Raw genomic sequence first — 21,644 nt, 5'->3', positions numbered from 1 at the left:
CAAACATGTATGTGAAGTATCATCTTTTAGAGTTGGTGGTCCCCAAAAGAAATCCGAGATGAGCCTCCAAAATGATACTGTCTAGGGGTCCTTGTCAGGTTTGTTTACTCTGCCAGTTAAATCTGCAGAGAAGATCTGAAGAACGAGGTTCCCTCTTATGGCTCTATCTACTACAAAGATTTTTGTTTTAGAAAGCAGGCCTGTTTGGGGGATGTAAATGGTTCTTTATCTTTACCTCCACCACCCCCAAAGGACCAGTACAATTAGGAAAGAAGCCAACATAGTTTTTGTGCTTGCTCTGTGTGAGGCTTGGTTTCAGGAGCCTGATATTTGTTGCTGGCACTTAAATGTGCTCATTGTTTAGAAGGCACTGGACTGTAGTTCCCTCTTTTCTGGGTCGAAGAGGTGCCAGTCTGGCCAGGCATGTGGCCAGACAACCCGAGTGCTGGTATTCACCCCTGCACTGAGGTTGTTCTGCCTGCGGTCATAGAGGAAGGATCGGGTGGGTTTTCCATTGACCTCTTTTCTAAGTGGACCATGTTAGGGTGGGCTGGACTTCTTCCTGAACCTCCTCAGCCATCTTATTCATACTTCTTATGCAGAGCAGGGTTGAGGGTCTTAGCTGGGATCTTCTGGGATAATCAAAAGCCATTTGCTAAAGCAGTCCTGGCTTTCTGGCTTGGCATTGCAGCTTAACGCCTTTGATGCTTGCTTTGTGGTAAGAGGACCAAAGCTCTGCTCCAGCCTCTGGAATGCTTTTTTTTTTTTTTTTTTTTTTCTTTCCATATCCCTTGCCAAGATCTCCCTTCATGTGTGATGCTGTTCAGAACTCCCTTGACTTGGGTGGGTCTCCTTAGCAAACAGGCTGCCCAGTGCATTTTCCTGCGGTAGCTTGACTGCAGTAACCAGGAAGCAAAGTGACCTGTTCCTGCTATGGCCTTATGCTGATATCTGTAAAGTGCAATTGAGCAAATAAGAGCAGAGTAGGTGTGGTGTGTGGAAGGAGCCGCAGAGAGGGAGCGCCTCCTAGGATCAGTCCTTACATGGCTTCGGGCTCTCAGGTGTTCTTTGACTTGAGGTGAATGCAGGGAGGTCATTCACAGTGGAGGGAATCCCACTGCACACTGCACACTTTGGGTGCTCGGGTGGTGAAGGTGACTGGTATTTTGAATATGCCAGGAGATAGAAGAGGAACTGTAGGTAGTGTGTATAATTGATAGGAGTTTAAGCTGATATTCACAAAGTGTTCATAATGGTTTTCTAGATGATGAGCTGAAGCCTGTCTGTGACAGTGTGTCACATTCTCCTCCTTAATTAATCTAATTGCCTTTCTTTTCCTCTGAGATGATGCACAGCAGTCTTGTCACTAGTGATGTAGTGGCTACTTAAGTACTGTTTGGAGCTAAATATTACCAAATGGCCATAAATGCGCGTGCTGTTCTATCTGGGCTTTAATGAGAAGCAAGCACAGTTCTCTTACATCAGATTTATACAGAAGCCAGTCTCATCCTTTAAAACAAATTTGTTTTGTTTTGTTTTTTAATTTTAAGTTTTCATTTTGAGTCTGTCTAGCGGCTCACCCTGGCTTTTTAACATCATTCTCTTCTCTCTGGCCTGCTCCACAGCTTGGTGATGTAATGGTCGATGTGGCAAGCAACATCATGTTGGCTGATGAGCGGGTCCTGTGGCTGGCACAGAGGGAAGCGAAGGCCTGCAGTCGGATTGTCCAGTGCCTGCAGCGCATTGCCACACATCGCCTGGCCAGTGGGGCCCATGTGTACTCCACGGTAAGTACAACATTGTCATAGGCCCTCAGGAGGATTTGAGTATGGCTACTCCAACCTCTCCACCCTATCATGGTGTCACTGTCTCCTGCTGTAGCACAGAATGTCTTGCTCTGAAATCATTTGAGAAGTTAATTTTGCTTCTGAGTAATCTGTTTTCTCAGAAAATGTAAAATACTTTTGTATTATGTATTTGAATGACTGTCAGTGTCTAATCCACTGAAATGAATTCTATACCAACAATAAGAAATACTTGTACGGTTCTACTGGCATGCCACCCACTGTCCGTCTAAGGTAATTCTCTGTTCTGAGCCACGAAGGATGTTTCAGAATGTCTGATAACTGCCTCGGGTTCGATCTTAAAGGACTGGGCTGCCCTCCAACATTTGGAAAGCAGTTAGTACAATATAATAATCTCTCAGTTAAACAGTATTAAATTATGTTCATGCTAAGTTGAACTCGTAAATTTCTTTGTGTATTGCTTACTTGTGTTCTAAAAATGTGATAAATAAATGTCTTACTCCCTTAGCTTTCATACTCTGGTCTGATTAATGGTTTTCAGCTCCTGACTATTAAAGGGAAGTTGAGTGTTCTACACTTCCTGAGGCCGTTTTGATCATCCTGTGCATTATTGTCCCGTTAGCTCAATTAAGATTGGAATTCTGTGCCCAAATAATTATGTAATTAGAGGCATGATGTAGCTGTTGTCTCACCGCTAAGTTCACGGCGGTTTCACTCTTAGAGGCATGGCCTAACTTGAGACCCACCTGTCTTTCAATACCCTCCCCAACTGTTTACACCTGCTCCTCTCTCACAGCCTCCTGGATTACTTAGCTGCACCTCACAGGTCCTTCTGCCATAGAAGGGCATAATAAAAGTGATGGTGCATGAGTGAAGGCCATTTCGGCATGCAAAACAGGCTCCAAGAGTCACACATCTGCTTACACAGCTGCCTTCCTTAGTCCTGGGAAAGTATTCTAGGACCCCAGTGCATGCCTGAAGCCATGGGTAGTCAGGAGCTCTGCATATGCCATTTTATCCTCTATGTTCATAGCTGCCACGCTCAGCTTATAAATCATGTGGAATGATTATAACAGAGCAAAAAGTTATTTATGAGTATTATAACTAGAAATTTCCATTTAGTGCTTTAAGATGATGGTTGACCACAGATATCTGAGGCTAGAGGAAGTAAACCAGGAAAGGGTTGGGGGTTGGAATAATAAGTCAAGAAGGTGTATGAAGAAGAATATGAAGACAGGGCTTCCCCAGGGAAGTTTCAGGTATCAATTGTGTTGATGTGATGTTTCAGAAACTACGGGATTTTTGTGGATTGTTATCCAGCAATTATTTGGAGTCTACATTATTAGTCTATGTGTGTAATGAATGCTGATTTCACAGGGTTATTGTGTGAAGCAAACGCTAATGCACACATAATCATCCTCACAGCAAGGCAGTCACCATGGTTTCTTTACATGTACAGTTAATCCTGCCACCTTGGCAGATTTGAAAGTGACACTGTCACCTTTTCTCTTCCTGTGCCTCCCCTGGCATGGGTGGTGGAGTGGGAGAGGTGCTGGGGTCCCCCAGAGTACAGGCATAGTGGTTTGTGGATTGGCAGCTTGCGCATCTTAGTGATTCCCTAAGTTCAGATCACCTTTGAATTCCTTCAAAGTTAGAGGGTCGGCAGGTGCCATCTGTTTTAGGCAATTATCCTGACCTAATTTACTACTTAACTCAGTTTATTTTCTGCCATTTGGATCAGCATCTGCCTTTTTTAGGGAGAAAAAAAAAAACAGCTTTAGGATGAGTCTGCAGCTTTTTGTTTCTTTCTATGAATTCAGTGTAGACAGCCTGTTGTTCTCCATGTGAAGAAGCAGCGTAGGCAGTCGGAGCATTATCAGGATTCCCTCCTTTTCTTATCAGCCATTCTGTGCACATGGGGGTTGCTACAGGTTTTTTTTCATAGCTCATCCTGTGAACAAAATCTTCACATTTTAGCTTATTATCTGTAAGGTATTTTTAGAATTATTTTTATTATTTCTTTTTATCTATAATGCCGAGGTTCAAGCCTAGGGCCTCCTGTGTGCTAAGCAAATGCTCAGTTCTGAGCTACAGTGCCTGCCCTCGGGTTACTATTACTTTTAATTTCTTTATATAATTAAATATCACACCATTCCTCCCCTTGCCCACCTGCCCCTTGCATGCCAGCCTCCTCAGGTCTTCCCTCTTCATAGCCTTCCTCACTTCTTTAAGGTGTGTGTGTGTGTGTGTGTGTCTGTCTGTCTGTGAAGTCCTGGAACATCCCCTTACCCTGCATTCTGTATCTTCCATAACTCCTGTTTGGTTGATTTTTACAGTACTCACCCAACATTGCTCTGGAAGCTTACGTCATCAAGGCTGCTGGCTTCACAGGGATGACCTGCTCCGTGTTCCAGAAGGTGGCTGCCTCCGACCGTGCAGGTCTTTCTGACTATGGGCGAAGGGACCCGGACGGAAACCTGGATAAGCAGCTGAGCTTCAAATGCAATGTCTCCAGCACCTTCTCAAGCCTGGCCTTGAAGGTGTGCTATCCTCTCTGGCCAGTTAAAGTTATCTTTGCTTAAATTTGAATACTTTGTCTAGCTTTACACAGAAATCTTGCTAAAGTATGTATGTTTTAAATGTTTTATCCGTTCTTTGTGAATGTCATTTTGTGCACCCCAGTCCTACTTTTGTTCCCTCCCCTTGTCCTCACCCTCCTTGCTCATAGCCTGTAACCTCCCCCTCGCAGAGGAAAAACAAATCGCATTGTGGAAACTGTAGTGTGTCACAGTGTGTCCCACCGTACACCCTTTTGTCCACACTTCCTTTGCTTACAAATGTTCATGGCAATGATTGGTTGGTGTGGTCTGAGGCCTCTGGCTTCTGCCACTCTGTGAATGCTGGGTCCTCCCTGGGACTCCTCTCAGACATCCTGTTGCTGCCCTATGCCATGAAGATCCTGTAGTTTTGCATGTGTAGGATAGGCTCCTTCATACACTCCAGCAGTTTATGGATGGGGTAGATGTTGGGGAGGGCCAGTTCAAAGCCCTGGATCTGAGCCTGAGAGGTATCTGATCCTGCTCTCCTGACCTCATCAGGGCCAGCTTCCCAACTGCAGCTGGCACAAGGGAGGGGAGGGGATCTCTTCCTGACACTGCTACCAAACACGGGGGCTTTTGTTTTGTTGTTTTTTTCATGTGTGTCTTTTTAAAGGGTTTGGTGGGAGGCTTTGGAGTATTGTGCTGCTGTCTTAAAGGAGACTCGGACAGAGGTAGAGCATGCAGACGTCACAGGCCGCACAAGTTTTGCCTTCATATTGCCTTTCTCCACTTGGAGATACCAAAACCTGCTGTTTTTCTGATTGCTGTGGTATAAAGGCAGATGTATTAATATTATTTATCAAAATATTTTCTTCCATATAAAAGTTTTCTTCTTTTGGTTTTAAGATATTAAAGCATTTTCATGAGCCATAGAATTATTGTGGGTTCTTGGCAGTATGCCTACAGTGTCTACAGAAATGAGTCTTGGCATATGTCAAATTTTGGAAAAGAAATGTCAATATGTGACATGTATTTTTAAAAAATTCAAATTTTGCAGTGTATATTTTTAAAAATATCATTTTTATTATTGTCTTTTGAGCAGTGAAAAAAAAAGCTTATTTTCACACTTCAGAGTTTGCCTCAACTGCATTGAAGGAGAAAGCACTGGAAACAGAATGGCAGCCCCTTGATGGACCTCCGTGTCTGCATTTCACTTAGCTCTGTCTTGGTCTCTGTGGCTTTTAGCTATAAGGAGCCTGTCAAATAATGATCACAGAGGTGCTCTGATATGTGAAGATGCTTGATATGTGTCTACTCAGAGGATGGATAACTCATGTATTTCCTCATGGTTCACCCTTATGCCCTTCATAAGGAGAGCTAAGTATGCTGAGTATAGAAATCCTGTAGCCACTAAGACAGCCTGAAGTGGATCTGATGATGTGGTGCCGTGCTCAGTACTCTATGCTCAGAGGCAAATTGGCCAATTTGATCTGCTATTCTTGGCCTGGTGAGAGTACATGATAACACAGCCACCACCTGTAGTCCAGCTCAGCTTACCTTCCTGCACCCTTCTTGGTAAAAAAATACTCCGTAAAGAGAAACTGAGATAGCAGCATTCACAGTGCATTGGAGATAGGCGTCTGTTTCTGAGGAGGACTTGAGATTGATGGCTTATGGTTGGTAGAAAGGGGCAGAAGTGATGCCACCCTGTACTTCATGGGTTTCACAGCCTGCCCCTGTCTCAGGAGAACACCCCCAGCTGACTGTGAGCGTATCACGTGACCACTCAGGGATCTGCACCTTAGAATCTATTCTCCGTTTAAGATCATCCTGTGGCCAGAGAACAAGGCACTCTGTGCCCTTATTCCTGTTCCATGGATGCTTATGGTGAGACAGCGTAGGGAGGAGCATGTTCGTCACAATGGATGCAGAATTAATTAGATGGTTGGATGTCAGTCGTAGAAAATGCACTTCAGCTTTCTCACTCTATCAGGGGATATTCCTTACCCCTAAAAATTGAAGCTGGGCAATTCTTCATTCTTTAAAAATTGCTTCAAAAATATGCTAACTAGATTACTTGAACTAATGCATCCAATCATTCACTGCATCCCCCTGCAGGGTGGACTCACATTAGCACCTGAGTTGAACCTATATAAAAAATACCTTTACGCTTGTTGACAGGAACCTGGTGTGGCTATTTCCTGAGAGGTTCTGCTAGCACCTGACCAATACAGATGCCGATGCTTGCAGCCAACCACCAGACTGAGCTCTGGGACCCTGATGGGGGAGCTGGGGGAAGGACTGGAGGAGCAGAGGAGGATTGCAACTGCATAGGAAGAACAGTGTCAGCTGGCCAGATCACCCAGTGCTCCCAGGGACTAGACCACCAACCTAGGAGTGTGCATGGAGGGACCTATAGCTCTAGATACATATGTAGCAGAGGATGGCCTTGTCTGACATCAGTGGGAGGGGAGACTCTTGGTCCTGTGGAGGTTTGATGCCCCAGCATAGGGGGATGCTGGAGCAGTGGGACAGGAATGGGCAGGTGGGTGAAGGAGCACCCTCATATAGAGGCAAAGGGGAGGGGGTAGAGGGCAGATGAGATAATGGGAGTGTGGAGGGGTAACCAGGAAGTGGGTTATCATTTGAGATGTAAACAAATGAAATGATTAAAAAAAATTTTTTTAAAAAGATGCCTTTACATAGCAGAAGGTATCTGGCTTGTTTGGTTCTTGCATATTTTGGCTTGTTTTTGTGCATCCCTGCATGCACCCTAGCTAGATTCATACTTTCCCATGCAGACTTTCCTGGCTTGTAGTATAAACTCACCTTTATTAAACTATTTGTGGTTGAAAATAATGCTGCTGAGAATACAGGGACTATACTTGAGGTCGTGTATTTTCTAGCTGAACAGCACATGGTGCTGTGGAGTCTTGACATCCACTCTGTGGCCTCATGGCCAGTGAGGACCTGCGCTTGCTGCTGCTGCCCAGTATTACAAGAGAGGATGACACTACCAGTTATTAGCGTAGGGAAGACCAAAGGTCAAAGGACGTTTTCTGCTGAGTATGTCTCATTGTCAGAATTCATAAATGAAGAAGTCATGCAGTGTTTTAGGAGCAGGTTGCATTTGCCAAGGCATTGCACATTCCTGTTCAACCTCTGTGTCTTGAAGCCATTCCTTAAAAATTCTTTCTTTACCTGGGCTAACGACTGCTGGACGAGTGTACCATCATTAACCTCCTAGTGAACACAGCATTGAATTCCCTTCCTGTCATGTAGCTGCTTGAGTGCCAACTGGCCCTATGGGTTTTCTGTTGGGAGCACCATGAAGATCTTTCCATAAGTGAGTGGTTCCTGCGATATCTACATAGTGTCATCCCCAAATCTACCCTGGTGCAAAGTTGACCTTATGTGGACAGCAAGTCTCAGGAGGAGTTGGGCATTGACTTGAGCATCTGCCCTCAGCTCTCCTGTCCCACATCCTTTGTTACTGCTTCTCTTCTCTGTCTACTGATAACAGACTTCCCTTGGTTCATTTCTCACACTTGACAATTTTGAGTCCAGGCACATGCTAATTCTTTTACTGGAATTTATACCCTTCCCTACTTTCTCAGCTCCTTAATTACGTGATTAGACCTAGTGCAAATGTCACCTCCAATAAGTCTTAGATAACACTATCTGGCCAGTCTTCTTATACCCTACCCTTGGGTCCCTGGTTTCTTCTCATTATGCTCTGCTGACAGTGCCCACTGTTTGTTGCCATGGTTATGTGTAGGGGTTACGAGGATCATGAGAGGCAGGTCAGCTTCTGCAGACTGAATCTGAAGCCTGGCCTCAGTAGGCTTCACATTAAGAGTTCCGGGTGCCTGGATGTGCAGCATGCAAAGCTGTTCTAACATTTCCTTCCCCGGTGATTCCTTTGACTGTTGAAACCACAATCTACGCATGTTCATGTGATACAGCAAAGTCCATTGCCAGAGAACTACAAGGGATGTGAGGAGTCAGCTAGTGTTTTAAGGAACTAAGAGACAACCATTTATAACTAATACCAGTTATCCTTGAACATCCCTCACGTCTCTCATCCCAGACACCTGGGGCTTTATCCCAGCTGAAGCTCTCACCATTTCCCAGGCCAGTCATTAAGTGCCTTCACTCTTCCTGCCTTGATTCCTGCCCTCTCTCAAGTGCGCAGCTCTTCCCAGCCTGGAAGACACTCTGATGCTCTCTGCCTCTGGGGCTCTGTGCAGACTGCTGCTGCTTTTCCTTCTTCGCAGAATTAGTCTCTGTTAACCCCAAGGTGCTTTGTTCATTTGCTGGAAGAGTTGCAAGTCTTCTGACGGTGCCTTGGTTCCCCAAGGTCATGTGATATGACTGACTGTGATCTCTGCAGCTATGTAGCCTGCATTCCATGTGTTCTCTTTCCATATTACAGCTGTGTAGACAGAGACCAGGGACCAGGGTCTCTGCTTCTCAGACTCTCTGTGCCATGCGATTGGCAGAGGCTCATGAAATGGCACCAAACTTGAACAGTTTTGAAAAGACGAAAGGAGTTGTCTATGTTGACATTTGCAACAAAGCTTTCTCTGGGTTAGTTGTATTCTTCGTGCATTGTGGCAATGGGCCTCGCCTCTCTCTCTTATCTAAATTATCAATATTTGATAGCAGGGACCTGATCCACAGAGCCAAACACAAAATAACCTAATCTCCAAAAACTGTCAAATCAAATTAACAGTTACATGTTCTTCACAAGGACAATCAGTTGAAAAGGAATCCTGAAAGCACCCCACCCTCCTTATCTACAGCAGGAAAGAAGCACAAGGCAGTTAAAAGTCTAGATACAGACAAGAAGGCGCCTTAGGACTTGGCACCTTTTTACAATTGCAGGACTAAATCATTTGGTATTTTGTTGTTTTGAATTCAGTGTTTTTTTAATTCATCCTGACTTTACTGTTAGAATTTTATAAAAGTTAAAAAATATTCTTTAAAATTTGAATATTACTTATGGAGGAAGGCCATCTCATTTCATGAGATGGTAACATCTATCTAAATTGCTTTCAGGTTTGAGTTAACCTGTATCCTGCTTCTTTTTAGTAACTTGCCATGGATGGTGCTGAAAGGCTCATGATAACACGCCTTTCATAGGTGTGTTCATGCTTTACCTGTTTGCATAGTGAAACAAAACTACAGATGTTAGAACATGTGGTTCTGGCTTATTGTTAAGTCAGCACTGTGTTCTTCCTGGTCCCCAACCATGGTCCTCCCACGCCAGAGCCATAGTAATCGTCGCACCCGCAGCTCTGCGGTTTCTGTGCCCTCCTGGCCACATTTCCCTCCATCCTGTGATACAGAGGTCATTGGAACTGTTCTGAGGTTGAAACACACGTTGAAGGAAATTGAGCAGTGTTACCCTGTCCCCCAATCAGGAGGGAGCCACTCCAAACATGTTTGCCTGCTGTCTGCAGCAAGGCCAGCCATCTTCCAACAGTGATTACTAGAAGCCACAGTCCTGCGCTTCTCACAGCTCCTTAAGAGACGTTCCCCATTTATTTGCTGTGATTTCTATGTGTATGTATCTTGCTCATTGCTGTAATCCACACAGTCTTAAAAACCACATGTGATGAATTGAAATTATAAACTGTTTCTGCCTTCGGGCCAGTAGACAAAGGTATAGTCATGAGGAATGTAACATATTACGTGTTCTTCAGTGATTTCTAAAATTAGATTTACCGCCTTCCCATCGATGGTGAGCACACTTCTCTTCAAGGAAGGAAACATACATTTTGCATTCTTACTACGAGTTGTGGACGTGATTGATGCAGCTGCAATTCATCTCCTCAGCACCCTGGGCTCCCCCTCTTATCTCATGGAACCTGTAGTTATTATTTGGTAATTTTCTTTATTGGGCTCTGAAGGAAGTTTAAAAGCCCCGACAATATAAAGGCTGTGGGTGTGTAGCTCTTGCTATGAGCTTTTTCCTTATTGTTTTTGATTAGTTTTACAAGCTTAAGATTAGATTTTTTTTTAATTTAAAACTTTTACATCTCCTTTTTTCAACACGTTGAATGTTAGTTCTGAAATGTAATATCAGTTCAGTGTCTAAGCCCGAGGTAGGACGGCTGAGGCTCTCTTGTCCTCGTTCAGTGTTTCTTTTTTTCTTACTTCCAGTATGCCCCAAAGTCCAGGCCTACATCGGGCTGCCATGTGTTCTTCAAACCCAAAAATCAATTTCCTTACCGTTACTGACACTCTCTTGGAGAACTCTGTTTACTTTCTAATAATTTTGAGTTCTTCAGTAAGACTATTTTATGAATTTTGTAATTCTTAACCTTGAGACGATATCATTTTTATGAAGGGTTATGAACTATTAATTGAATGATGGCTTGACTTTTTTTATCTTTACGTAACTTCTTATACATTTAAAAGAAATGTATATATTTTCATAGCAAAGAAAAGAGCCCTAAAATCAGGCAGAGGTAAGAGAGAGCCACTTGTCCTCACACTTGGGAGTGCATAAAAACGCTAAACTGAGAGCTATGGTAAATACTCAGAAGAGCTGCTGCAGGCCGGTGCAGGCCCCGTGCTTGCTGCTTCCATCTCTAAGTTCATCTGTGCTTTGTTTACTTGCTTTAGAGGCCTTGGTGTCCCAGTGTCCTCCATCCCTTCTGGCTCTCACCCCTCCTACCTCCTCTCCATGCCTCATATTTGTAAGAATAATGGGAGCCTTTGCATGCTTTTCCTTAGACAGTAATTCTGATACATATTTTCATGACGTCTTTAATTTAAAAGTAATATGTAAATATCCCAAATAACACCCAGCAGATTACTGCCAGGGATCTGCTGTGCCCGCATTGTAAGCAGAGCACTTAAATAATTACAAAGTCAATCATTTGCTTCAGTACAACCTTTTAATTTTTTTTTTTCAGCAAGCATGCCATGTTGACTTGGTTAAATTTATTAACAGTGAGCTATTTTCAGTAAATGTAAATGACAGGAAGTAGTACACAGGAGATAAAAAAATGAATGTTATCTGCAGCCCAAATTCCTTCCTGTCTAGTTAATAAGCAGAGAGACATGTGTTGGAGCTGTAGAACTTGACTGTGTGACACAGGTGTGCATACTCTTTAGCGTCCAGAAGATGGGACAGCCACCTAGGAAGCCATTGGACTGACTCTTCCACCAAAGAGCATGGTGCTCAGACTTGTGTAAAGTCTTTCTCTTGGCTGCCGGCCGGCCATGCCTTCTGATCTGTCTTTTCTGTTGTAAACAGAATTACCTTGTTAAAAAGCAAGTCCAATAGATAGATTCAGGAGTTTGTCAGACAGCAGCATTGATGTCAGGGCCCGGTCTGCCCAGTGCGCTAGGCCCATGGAGAGCAGAGGCTCCTGCTGTGGTGCTCTTGTCTCTACCTCTGAGCTAGGACATAGATGTAAGCAGGAGTCTCTAGTCAAATTATATGGTGCCTTAGCATGTGGGGCAGTATTCTAAAAGTCTCACAAGCAAAGTATTATTAAAGTACAGTAATAATCACCTTTGTCTTTCAAGAAAAAATTCTTTTGGTTCCCTGTAGATCGCTTTGGAGGGAGAAGGGGGTTGGTGGCTAAGAAAATGACTTCGTCATAAATTCTTCCTTTAGTGAATATTTTCAGGTAGGTTAAAATCTATGAGCATACAGATTTTTTTTTTCTGTTAAAGTTGAATGCTTATCTTTGTTAAAGTTAACGTGTTTTATTAAAGTTGAATTGTAACTTAAAATCCGCAGTAGACACAGACAATACTGCTGCTCGACCTTCTGGCTGTGCTCAGGTGTGAAGAAGTGAGGGCACACTCTGGCTGTCAAGCACTTTCTCTTCTGTTTGTTGTGGTTCCCAACCACCATTTCTTAGTCGCAGGGAAACACATGCTGAGGTAGCAGTGTGTTAAGTTTAAACTTCGGTTTTCTCATTAAAATCTTGGTCTTTTCTTGTGTGACCCTGACTCTGTTCGCCCCTCCTGCTTATTCTTGGTAACTGTAAAACTGATGAATGGAGCTCTCTATCTCCTTAATGCTGTCTGCCGTAGCTGTGTATGTTGTCATGGGGAAAATTGACAGTTCTCTTATTTTTAAACTCTTGGAAAAAGAACTTGGATTTCTCTCTGTTTTATACTTTTGACCTATGCCGCTCTGTACTGCTCAGACTTTTTTTTTCTGGACTTGTTAGTTTTAAATATTCATTTTTGTATACACTTTTTGAAGACATGTTTAGCATATAATTTGAACATTTTCTTGACTACCTGACATTGTTCAAGGTTTTTCACACTAGTATGGTGAATTTTATAATATATATATATATATACATATATATATATATAAAAAATATCCATTTTTTTTTTTCAGAACACCATCATGGAGGCCTCCATTCAGCTTCCTTCCTCCCTTTTCTCACCAAAACAAAAGCGAGAAGTCCGAGCAACGGATGACTCCCTCTATAAGCTTCAGCTCATTGCCTTCCGCAACGGAAAGCTTTTTCCAGCCACTGGAAATTCAACAAAGTTGGCAGACGATGGCAAGCGGCGGACAGTAGTGACCCCTGTGATCCTCACGAAAATAGGTTTGTGAGACAGATGTTACCCGACAGTTGCTCGGCACTGTGGCTTTATTGGTTGTTCTTCCTAAAAATATGCTTATTTTTGTTCTCTGTTGATTTAATGAGTCACTAGTGAAAAAAGATCTTGCAGAGTGCCCATCAGTGTATAAGTTGGCATTTAATTGTTTATGAAGTTTGTTTGAGAAATACCGTTCTTTCCCATTTTCTCCAGATGGTGCGACCGTAGATACCCACCACATCCCTGTTAATGTGACGTTGCGCCGAATTGCCCATGGAGCAGATGCAGTTGCAGCGCAGTGGGACTTTGATTTGCTGAACGGACAAGGAGGCTGGAAGTCAGATGGGTGCTGTATACTCTACTCGGATGAGAACATCACCACCATTCAGTGTGGCTCCCTGGGCAACTATGCTGTGCTAATGGTGTGGCCGTTGTTAGCTTGGTGTATAAATACTATATATTGTAATGGTTCTCTATGCATAATTAAGCCCAAACGAAGAATTTACTTTTTAACTTAACATAACTGGCTCCATTTCATTATGTAAGAGGTGATTCTGGATTTCAAGGGAAATTGAGTTACTACCAAGTGAAATGAATGTGATTGCACGTTGTAGAGGATTCTCAGTGAACTATAAGGGAATCAGATCAGCTAGGCACTGACCTCCTTAAAACATGAAGAGATGGCTTGGGTTTCTACAGTCTGACTCCTTCAGTGTGGGGCGATTTCTTTGCTGAAGGATTCACAGCAATTCACAAAAGATTTCTGACCACATGCCCACACTGTTAGCCTTTTGAGTGGACAATGGCCATGGGAATTGATGGCAATGACTGTAATAAATTTTGTGGCTGCAGAACAGCACTGAAGGCTGTCGGTTTGATTGTCACTCGTTTGTCAGTCAGTTCCACTGCCCACTCTTGTTCACCACTGCTGTTGACCATTAGCCATTCCTAAAGGAACTTCTGTTACTACATGCAGTCAGGTCTCCTAAAATACTTGGCCTGAGTCTTGAGATCCTGGAGATCCTTGCTTCAGTCTTCTCTGTCCTGAGCACATGAGGATGAAATGACCCACTTTAGTTACTGTTGTAGCTACTTCGCTGTTATTTTGCAGTTGTTACATGGTGCCACTGTCTTGGTTGTGTGTGTAGAGCACAGAGAGATCACTACAGGTATGGAGAACAGCCAAGTCTTCCCTGTTTAATTTCAGTTGTGAATCTGGTATCTAGACAGTATGACTTATACTTATTACATATAGCTTTTAAGTATACTTATACTTGTATAGATAATCTTGAAGCATAGTTTGTTATATACTTGGTGATTTTTTTTTTAAGATGTGATAGCATTTGCCAATAGAAATGATCTTGAGGCAAGCCTGGATTATAATCATTTTCCCCAGTGTTTGTTCCTTCATTTTCCTTGCTTCTGTTTTTTTAATGCTTTCCTGGTCCCTTGGCAAATGAGGCTTGAAAATGGATATTTTGCAGGTGATAGGACTGTCGTCACAGTGACACCATGAATCTTTGCACACAGCTGTAAGCAGTGCACTTGAACCGTATCCAACATACCTATACTTCAGCCTGCACAGTTTTGGGATCTTTGAAGGGTGGAGGACTACATACCACTTGAACTGACTTTATTATTATTATTATTATTACTATTATTTGTGTTTAGCTTTTGTTCTTTAAGCCAGTGTTCATAGGTAATGAGGTGTCTGGTTTCTGGAAATTCACATCTCACTGTTTGGCAACAGTCTTTGAAGTAAAGCACTGCTGTGTTTGGGAGCTGGCTGAGTAGGTGATGTGCTCTTCTCCAAGCCTGAAGCTCTGAGTTCCATCCCTGGGTCCCACATATGGTGGGGGAAGAGAATTGATTCTTCTTTTTGATTTTTCGAGACAGGGTTTCTCTGTATAGTCCTGGCTGTCCTCAAACTCACTTTGTAGACCAGGCTGGCCTCGAACTCAGAAATCCGCCTGCCTCTGCCTCCCGAGTGCTGGGACTAAAGGCGTGCGCCACCACACCCAGTGAGAATTGATTCTTCAAGTTATCCACTGACTTCTCTCCAGGTGGCATTCACCCTAGACACACACACACACACACACACACACACACACACAAGATACATAAATAAAATGTGACATTAATTAAAGTTTGAGACAATTTCTTTTTAGGCCCTCCCCCCTTTTTTGAAATTTTAATATGGTTGCATTATCCTTCTCTCCACCCACCCCACCCTACCCCACCCCACCCCCGTCCCCCACTCTCTTTTAAATTCATGACTTCCTTTTCCTTGATTATTTTTGGTGGTGGTGGTGTGTGTGCTTCTAACTACATAGATACAACCTGCTCAGTCTGTCATGTTACTGTGTGTTCAGGGCTGACCATCGGGTAGTGGGGTGAGAAGACTGCTTCTCCAGCTCTCAGCTTTCCTTAGTTGCCTGCAGGTTTCCTGTGTAAGGTTGAGGCTTTGTGAGTTCAGCCTTCTACGTTAGTGTATCCATTGGTGTCCTTGTTCCACTCATGTTTGGGCAGTCATGTCGGTGAGACTTCATGGATGTAGCTTCTGACATCCTTGCTCCTCTGGCAGTTTAAGACCTTCCCATCCCTTCTTCCTCAGTGATCACGAACCTCTAGTAGCAGGAGTTAAGTGGTAAATGAGACCAGCGGAGGGAGACTTGCTTCCACAGTTCTGCATTTTGATTGGTTTTGTCTTTAGATTGTTTCTCATTCACATTTGAGAATAAAACATTTGGAAACCATGTAGCATTTGAAGGAGAAACAATAGGAAATACAAGATTATTTGAAATGTATGAAATACTGATCAGCAGTTGAGCAAAATAACGGAAACACAGAAATACTGCATTTTAAGCTTTGCTGTGATACCCCACCATGTGAAACTTTTGTTTTTGTTTAATCTAATACTAGTTGAAAGCTTCTATTTTTGAACTTCCTAACTGTCTTCTCAACTATTTAAATTAGTATAATCCTTTTCTAGAAGGAATAAGCTCTTCTTTTATCTTTCAGATTTTTAATCTTCTAAAAAAATGTGAACCACAGTGTTTGAAAGCTGGAAGACTGCTGAGATCTTGCTCCCCGAGTTTCAGAGACTCTTGTTTTCTGAGGTGTAACTGCCACCTAGAGGCAGAAGCTAGAAACACATCTGGGATAGTTGACAAAGTTACAAAGTTACCATAGAGTGTGTGGAAACTTTAGAGCTGCTTCTTCATCAGACAGACTTAGGTTGTGGGCATATCTCTGAGCGCTTATGTAGCAGGCAGGAAGCCTTGGGGATGTCCTCAGGACTACAAGAGAAGATTACACCTGTCCTACAGTACTTCACCAAGTTAAGACAGATGTAATGCCTTTTTAAAATTGTAAACAGTTGCTTTGCTTCTTCTATCCTCCTATTGACTCGTAAATGTAATCCTGCTTTTCTTGAGTGCTGCCTTCCTAGGTCTTCATGGGAAGTCTAAATGCCCAGGTCTCTAGGAAGAGAAGCCATGTGCTTATGATCCAGTTGAGAAATGTGCTTTAAAGGACGATATACAACTGCTGTTTTTGCTGCTATGTCTACAATAGACGATATCCTGGTTGGTTCTGCTAATCCCTACAGTCAGTTACAGAAAAGCTGCCCAGTCCCTGAGGGGGAAAATATCAGCAGAAGTTGGAATTGCTGCATTGATATCAGAAGTACCCAGTGGGGGTCAGAAGAATCAAAGGAACTCTGGGCAATAGAGGCAAATAGGAGCAGGCACTATGTAGGATCTTAATACCTCGATCATCAGTAGTAGTGAGGCCAAAGTGCTCAGTCAGCTTTGGCTTTGTTTCTCGGATTGTCTAGATTTAAAACCAGTGGCTACTTTCTTATTCCTCTAATAATGCTAACTGAGCCTGCTGAGTAAGAGCAAGCCAGCTCTAGTTAGTACATAGCTGACCGGAATGCCTGAATGACTTAAACAGCATATTCATCTCCATCAGATGGTTTAGTTACGTCTGTATGTGAAGATACTGTGGGAACCCCTCAGCTATCAGTTTTGCATAACTACAGTTAATAGCTCCTTGCATATTGAAGAGGTTTCATGTAGCCCTGTTTTCACCTCTTTTCCCACATGCTTGCTTGCTGTATACGCCCTCCTAAACCCTGCTTCCAGGAAGGAGAGATGGCTTAGTAGGTAAAGTGGTTGCTGAGAAAGATTGAGGACCTGGAGTTAAAAAGCCAGATGCCACTGGAGATATCATTAAGGAGGTGTACCACTGGGCACAGAGCCAGGAGGATCCATAGTGCTCTGGCCAGCTAGTCTATTCAAACTGGTAAACTCTTTCAGTGAGAGTACCTTTCTCAAAATATAAGATGGCTCTCTATGAGTTCAATAGCATCCTGGTCTACAGAGTGAGTTTTAGGACACATAAGGAATATAGAGAAACAACAACAACAAAACCCAAAAGCAAAATGTAAGATAGAAAATGATTTAAGAAGACATCTGCTACCTACCACTGGACACACTGTGGGACTGCTGATGCTCAGGCAGTGGAGATGGTGTGGTGGTAGCTGATCTGCAGTAGGCACTCATGTGTCAGGCACTCTCTGAGGTTTTTATGGTATAGGCAGTTGCCATAGTCCCTTGTCTGTAGGTTTGGAACTGAAGTAAGTTAGCTTTGGAACAATAACTAGAATCTAAGCAGTGTGATCCAGAATTGTTCTAACCATACTGCAGTACCTCATCTCTTGAATCTCGAAACTCACATGTCACAGGGAGAAAGCCCACTGTCTGTCTGTCTGTCTGTCTGTCTCTTCTCTAGTCTCTGAGGAGTGTCTTCTAGCCCTGCCTTAATGGCCTTAGAATTTCTCTGTTGGGTCTGATCCCAGCAGTTTGCTTGTGCATGCCACTTTAACATTTCATGAGGTCTGTGCAGCATACATTTCTGCAAGCTGAAACTAAGGGTGAGAGGGATGAGACCTTCAGTTTTCCATTAACTTTCAATACTGGGCAAGGTACATGAACCCTGGAGTTTGCATAAATGCTATCTCCATGTCATGCCCACCACTAATCGTCATGGTTGCTACTCCAGCACTTAGCAGCCCCATGCGTTTCTTCCCCTTTTCTAACACTGTGTGCCATATGTAAGTTGTAATTGTGCTCACACTCCACACTTGGGGCCCATGGTATTGCTTTGTGTGTCTGTTCATCTCCTCCATCTCCCCATTACATTGGGGGGATTTCTTTCTGTGTGAAGCAGTAGCTTGTATTTTTTAGTACATGCACATTAGTTCCGTCCACGCAATGAAAATACTGAAAACTGTCCCTTATATTGATAACGCAGATCAGGTGAGTGAGTGGAAGGTGATCTTGATGAGTCACCTGTGTGCTTTTGTTTTGTTTTCATTTTTTTTCGAGACATGATTTCTCTGTGTAGCCTTGGCTATCCTGCAACTCACTCTGTAGACCAGGCTGGCCTCGAACTCAGAAATCCACCTGCCTCTGCCTCCCAAGTGCTGGGATTAAAGGCATGTGCCATCACTGCCCGGCTATACGTGTGTGCTTTTGATTGACTGTACATTCCCATGAGTGGAGGCCAGGACTGTGAACCATCCCCATGCTCAGCTTTAATATTGATGTCCCACAGCTTACCGAATCATTGGCATCAGCTTAGTCCTGGTTGTTAGGACATTTCTTAGTTCCTTGTCGTGCTCACTGATCCTTAGAATCTTCACTTTGATGAGAGTGATTTCACTCTGCCTCTTGTGTTCCGAGAGTGTGGCTCTTATTCCTACAGCGGTGACTGGGATGTGGAGCCTCCGTGTGGATCCTTGGAGAGTTGGCTGAGGGCAAAGGTCAGCCCCGGTGTGCCTGGCTTGTTTTCTGGGTTCCTGATGGGCTAGGAATACACACACTCTCTGTGCATATAGGTTTTGCAGAGCTGAGCCCTTTTCAGACTCTCCTTTTCTCCTGCTCCTGGTGTGAACAGGATTCCTTAAAGGTTTTGTGCCTGACTTCTTAGGATTTTTTTTTTATAGTTAGTGATCTTTACATCCTGTTTATGAAATCCCAGCCTATCCCAAGTTCAAGAGGGTCTTTTTACTTGCCTTTTTCTCCTTTTAAATTTTCCCTTTTTTATATGAAATTGCCTCGTTGTTTTCTTTAAGACATCCCAGTATGATTTTCCTAACATACTTAGTTTCACTGTTCAACCAACACTAATTTTGAGTGTTGTGTGAAGTACAGTACTGTAGTTTTTAGGTGATCTCTTGTTCATTGTTGATGATGTGCGGAGGATATGGAATCTTTAGGAAGTAGAGGATGGGCATCTCTGGGGTAGGCATTAAGCATTTATAGCCTCACCTCTCTTGCTACTGTCTGTCTTTGTTCCCTGTATGTGGAGGGAATGAGATCAGATTCTTACTGCAGCCACTGCATGCTGTGATGGACTGTTCTTTCTCTGAAACTGTGAGCCAAAATAAACTCCTCCTTTCTTAAACAAATAATCAAATAAAAGTACAATAATTAATGCAGCATAAGGTGGGAAGACATTAGTCCAAATACAACACAGAGATGTGAGTCAGGGCCAGAGTTTTTGGCCAACAGCATGTCAAGCATTCAAAAAATACCCAGTAGCTAAATGTCTATAATAGCCCATGACTCCTTATTGGATGAGGTATCAAAATACCCACGGGAGGAGACAAAGTGTGGAGCAGAAACTGAAGGAAAGGCCATCCAGTGACTGTCCCACCTGGGGATCCATCCGATATACAGTCACCAAACTCAGACAGTATTGTGGATGCCAATAAGTGCCTATTGACAGGAGCCCAATATAGCTATCTCCTGAGAGGTTTTGCCAGTACCTGAAAAACACAGAGGTGGATGCTCTCAGCCAACCATTGGACTGAGCACAGGGGCCTCAATGGAGGGGACCTAAGGAACTGAAGGGGTTTGCAGCCCCATAGGAGGAACAACAATATGAACCAACCATTACCCCCAGAGCTCCCAGGGATTAAGCCACCAACCAAAGAGTACACAAGGAGGGACTCAAGGCTTCAGCTGCATATGCAGCAGAGGGTGGCCTTGTGGGAAATCAGTGAGAAGAGAGGCCCTTGGCCTTGTGAAGGCTTGATGCCCCACTGTAGGGGAATGCCAGGACAGGGAAGTAGGAGTGGGTGGGTTAGTGAGCAGGGGAGGGGGATGGGATAGGGGAACTTTCAGAAGGGAAATGAGAAAAAGGGATAAAATTTGAAATGTAAATAAAGAAAATATCAAATTAAAAAAATAGCCCGTGACCATTTTTTGTCCCCTCAGGATCTGACTGGGTCAGAGTTGTACACCCCAGCAGCCAGTCTCCTGCACCCTGTGGTTTACACCACCGCCATCACTCTCCTCTTGTGTCTCTTGGCGGTTATCATCAGTTACATGTACCACCACAGGTAAGAGAGTGCATCCGACTATCCTGGCTCTGTGCACTTGGAAGAGGACTTTACTTCACACTTGGTTGTGATAAACTGAGGTGTGATACCGGTGGTCCCCTTACAAAATAAAGATGCTGCTGTCGACTGCCCACAGCCTTCATCCCATGCCGACTGGGATATGAAGAGCCATCAGCTGATTTCAGCCCTGAGGAATTTTCTTGTTCCTTCTCTGCTCTGTTGAGGACATGTTTCCATTTCCTGTTTGTGGGAGGTTGTACCTAGAAGAGACTGTGGGAGTGGGAGCTGGAAGCTGGAGTGCCAGGCACAGAAGCAAGAAGGCTGGAAGCAGAGTGGGGTTTCGTCATGTACAGGGTCCCTGCAGAGCTGTCTCCAGGTAGTAGCCGGTCCATGTCTGTGTCTTACAGCTTTCTCACTGTTGCCGTATCCTTAAAGATAGCACTTTGAAGGAAGCTGGTGACATTTGCATAGAGGATTTGGTTTCTGTTAATTGGAGACACAGCTATCAAAACTTTTGTTTTCTGATTGGAAGGACTGAACTAAAAGCATTTGCTAAGCAGGAAACTTAGCTTACAGAAGACTCTGCTAGAATGTATTTTCCTATTTAAGTCAGACATGTATGGCATTTCTTGACATTTGCTTTGGAAACAAAAGGCGATTTTGATGTATTTAAAAAAAAAAAGGAAAAGGGAGACTTCAACATTTCGTTATAAAAGGCCAAGAGGAAATGCGTTGGGCATTTCATGTGTGCTATTGAGCTTGGGCAGGACAGAAGCTCAGTGGTACACTGAAGATATGTCTACACAGCCAAGCATGTAATTCAGGCTTCTTTGACATCATTTAGTGACAGTTGTCCATGTTCTGACGGTGGAGAATGGGTACAGCTTTTGTGCATACCCATGAATGTCTTTTTGATATATATAGTTAAGTGTTAAGAAACAATGTTAGCTTAAATGGACTGTCAAATTGTGTGTGTGTGTGGGGGGGGGGGTTAGTATATGCTAAGTTAGTAAGACTTTTAAACTTAAAGCATATTAATGTGATCTTTTGTGCAGCTGGAGTTAACCCGGAGCTGCTCCCGGAACCCTGCTGCCGGTGTTCCATCCTGAATGTTCATGTTCCTCTTTTCCCCGACAGCTTGATCCGAATCAGTCTCAAGAGCTGGCACATGCTCGTGAACCTGTGCTTTCACATTCTCCTGACCTGCGTGGTGTTCGTGGGAGGAATAACCCAGACCAGAAATGCCAGCGTCTGTCAAGCAGTAAGTCAAACTTGAAAGGTTTTAGGGTGGAAAAAAAT

At 43.5% G+C, this 21,644-nt stretch overlaps 1 protein-coding gene across 1 annotated transcript in view; it reads left to right on the top strand.

Annotated features, from left to right (window-relative positions):
- The window catches only part of Adgra3 (adhesion G protein-coupled receptor A3), a 97,112-nt gene that overhangs the window by 64,957 nt on the left and 10,511 nt on the right, over positions 1-21,644 (top strand). The window contains exons 11-16 of the mRNA XM_021162897.2: positions 1,626-1,787; positions 4,142-4,345; positions 12,723-12,936; positions 13,145-13,353; positions 20,221-20,345; positions 21,483-21,606. Coding sequence (XP_021018556.1) covers positions 1,626-1,787; positions 4,142-4,345; positions 12,723-12,936; positions 13,145-13,353; positions 20,221-20,345; positions 21,483-21,606 — 1,038 coding nt within the window. The remainder of the gene's footprint in view (positions 1-1,625; positions 1,788-4,141; positions 4,346-12,722; positions 12,937-13,144; positions 13,354-20,220; positions 20,346-21,482; positions 21,607-21,644) is intronic.

This window comes from Mus caroli, unplaced genomic scaffold, assembly GCF_978045245.1.
Source record: "Mus caroli unplaced genomic scaffold, Mus_caroli_1 scaffold_4, whole genome shotgun sequence".
Classification (NCBI taxonomy): domain Eukaryota; kingdom Metazoa; phylum Chordata; class Mammalia; order Rodentia; family Muridae; genus Mus; species Mus caroli.
The sequence above is the reverse complement of the archived record's forward strand: the minus strand, read 5'-3'. Positions and strand labels throughout refer to the sequence as shown.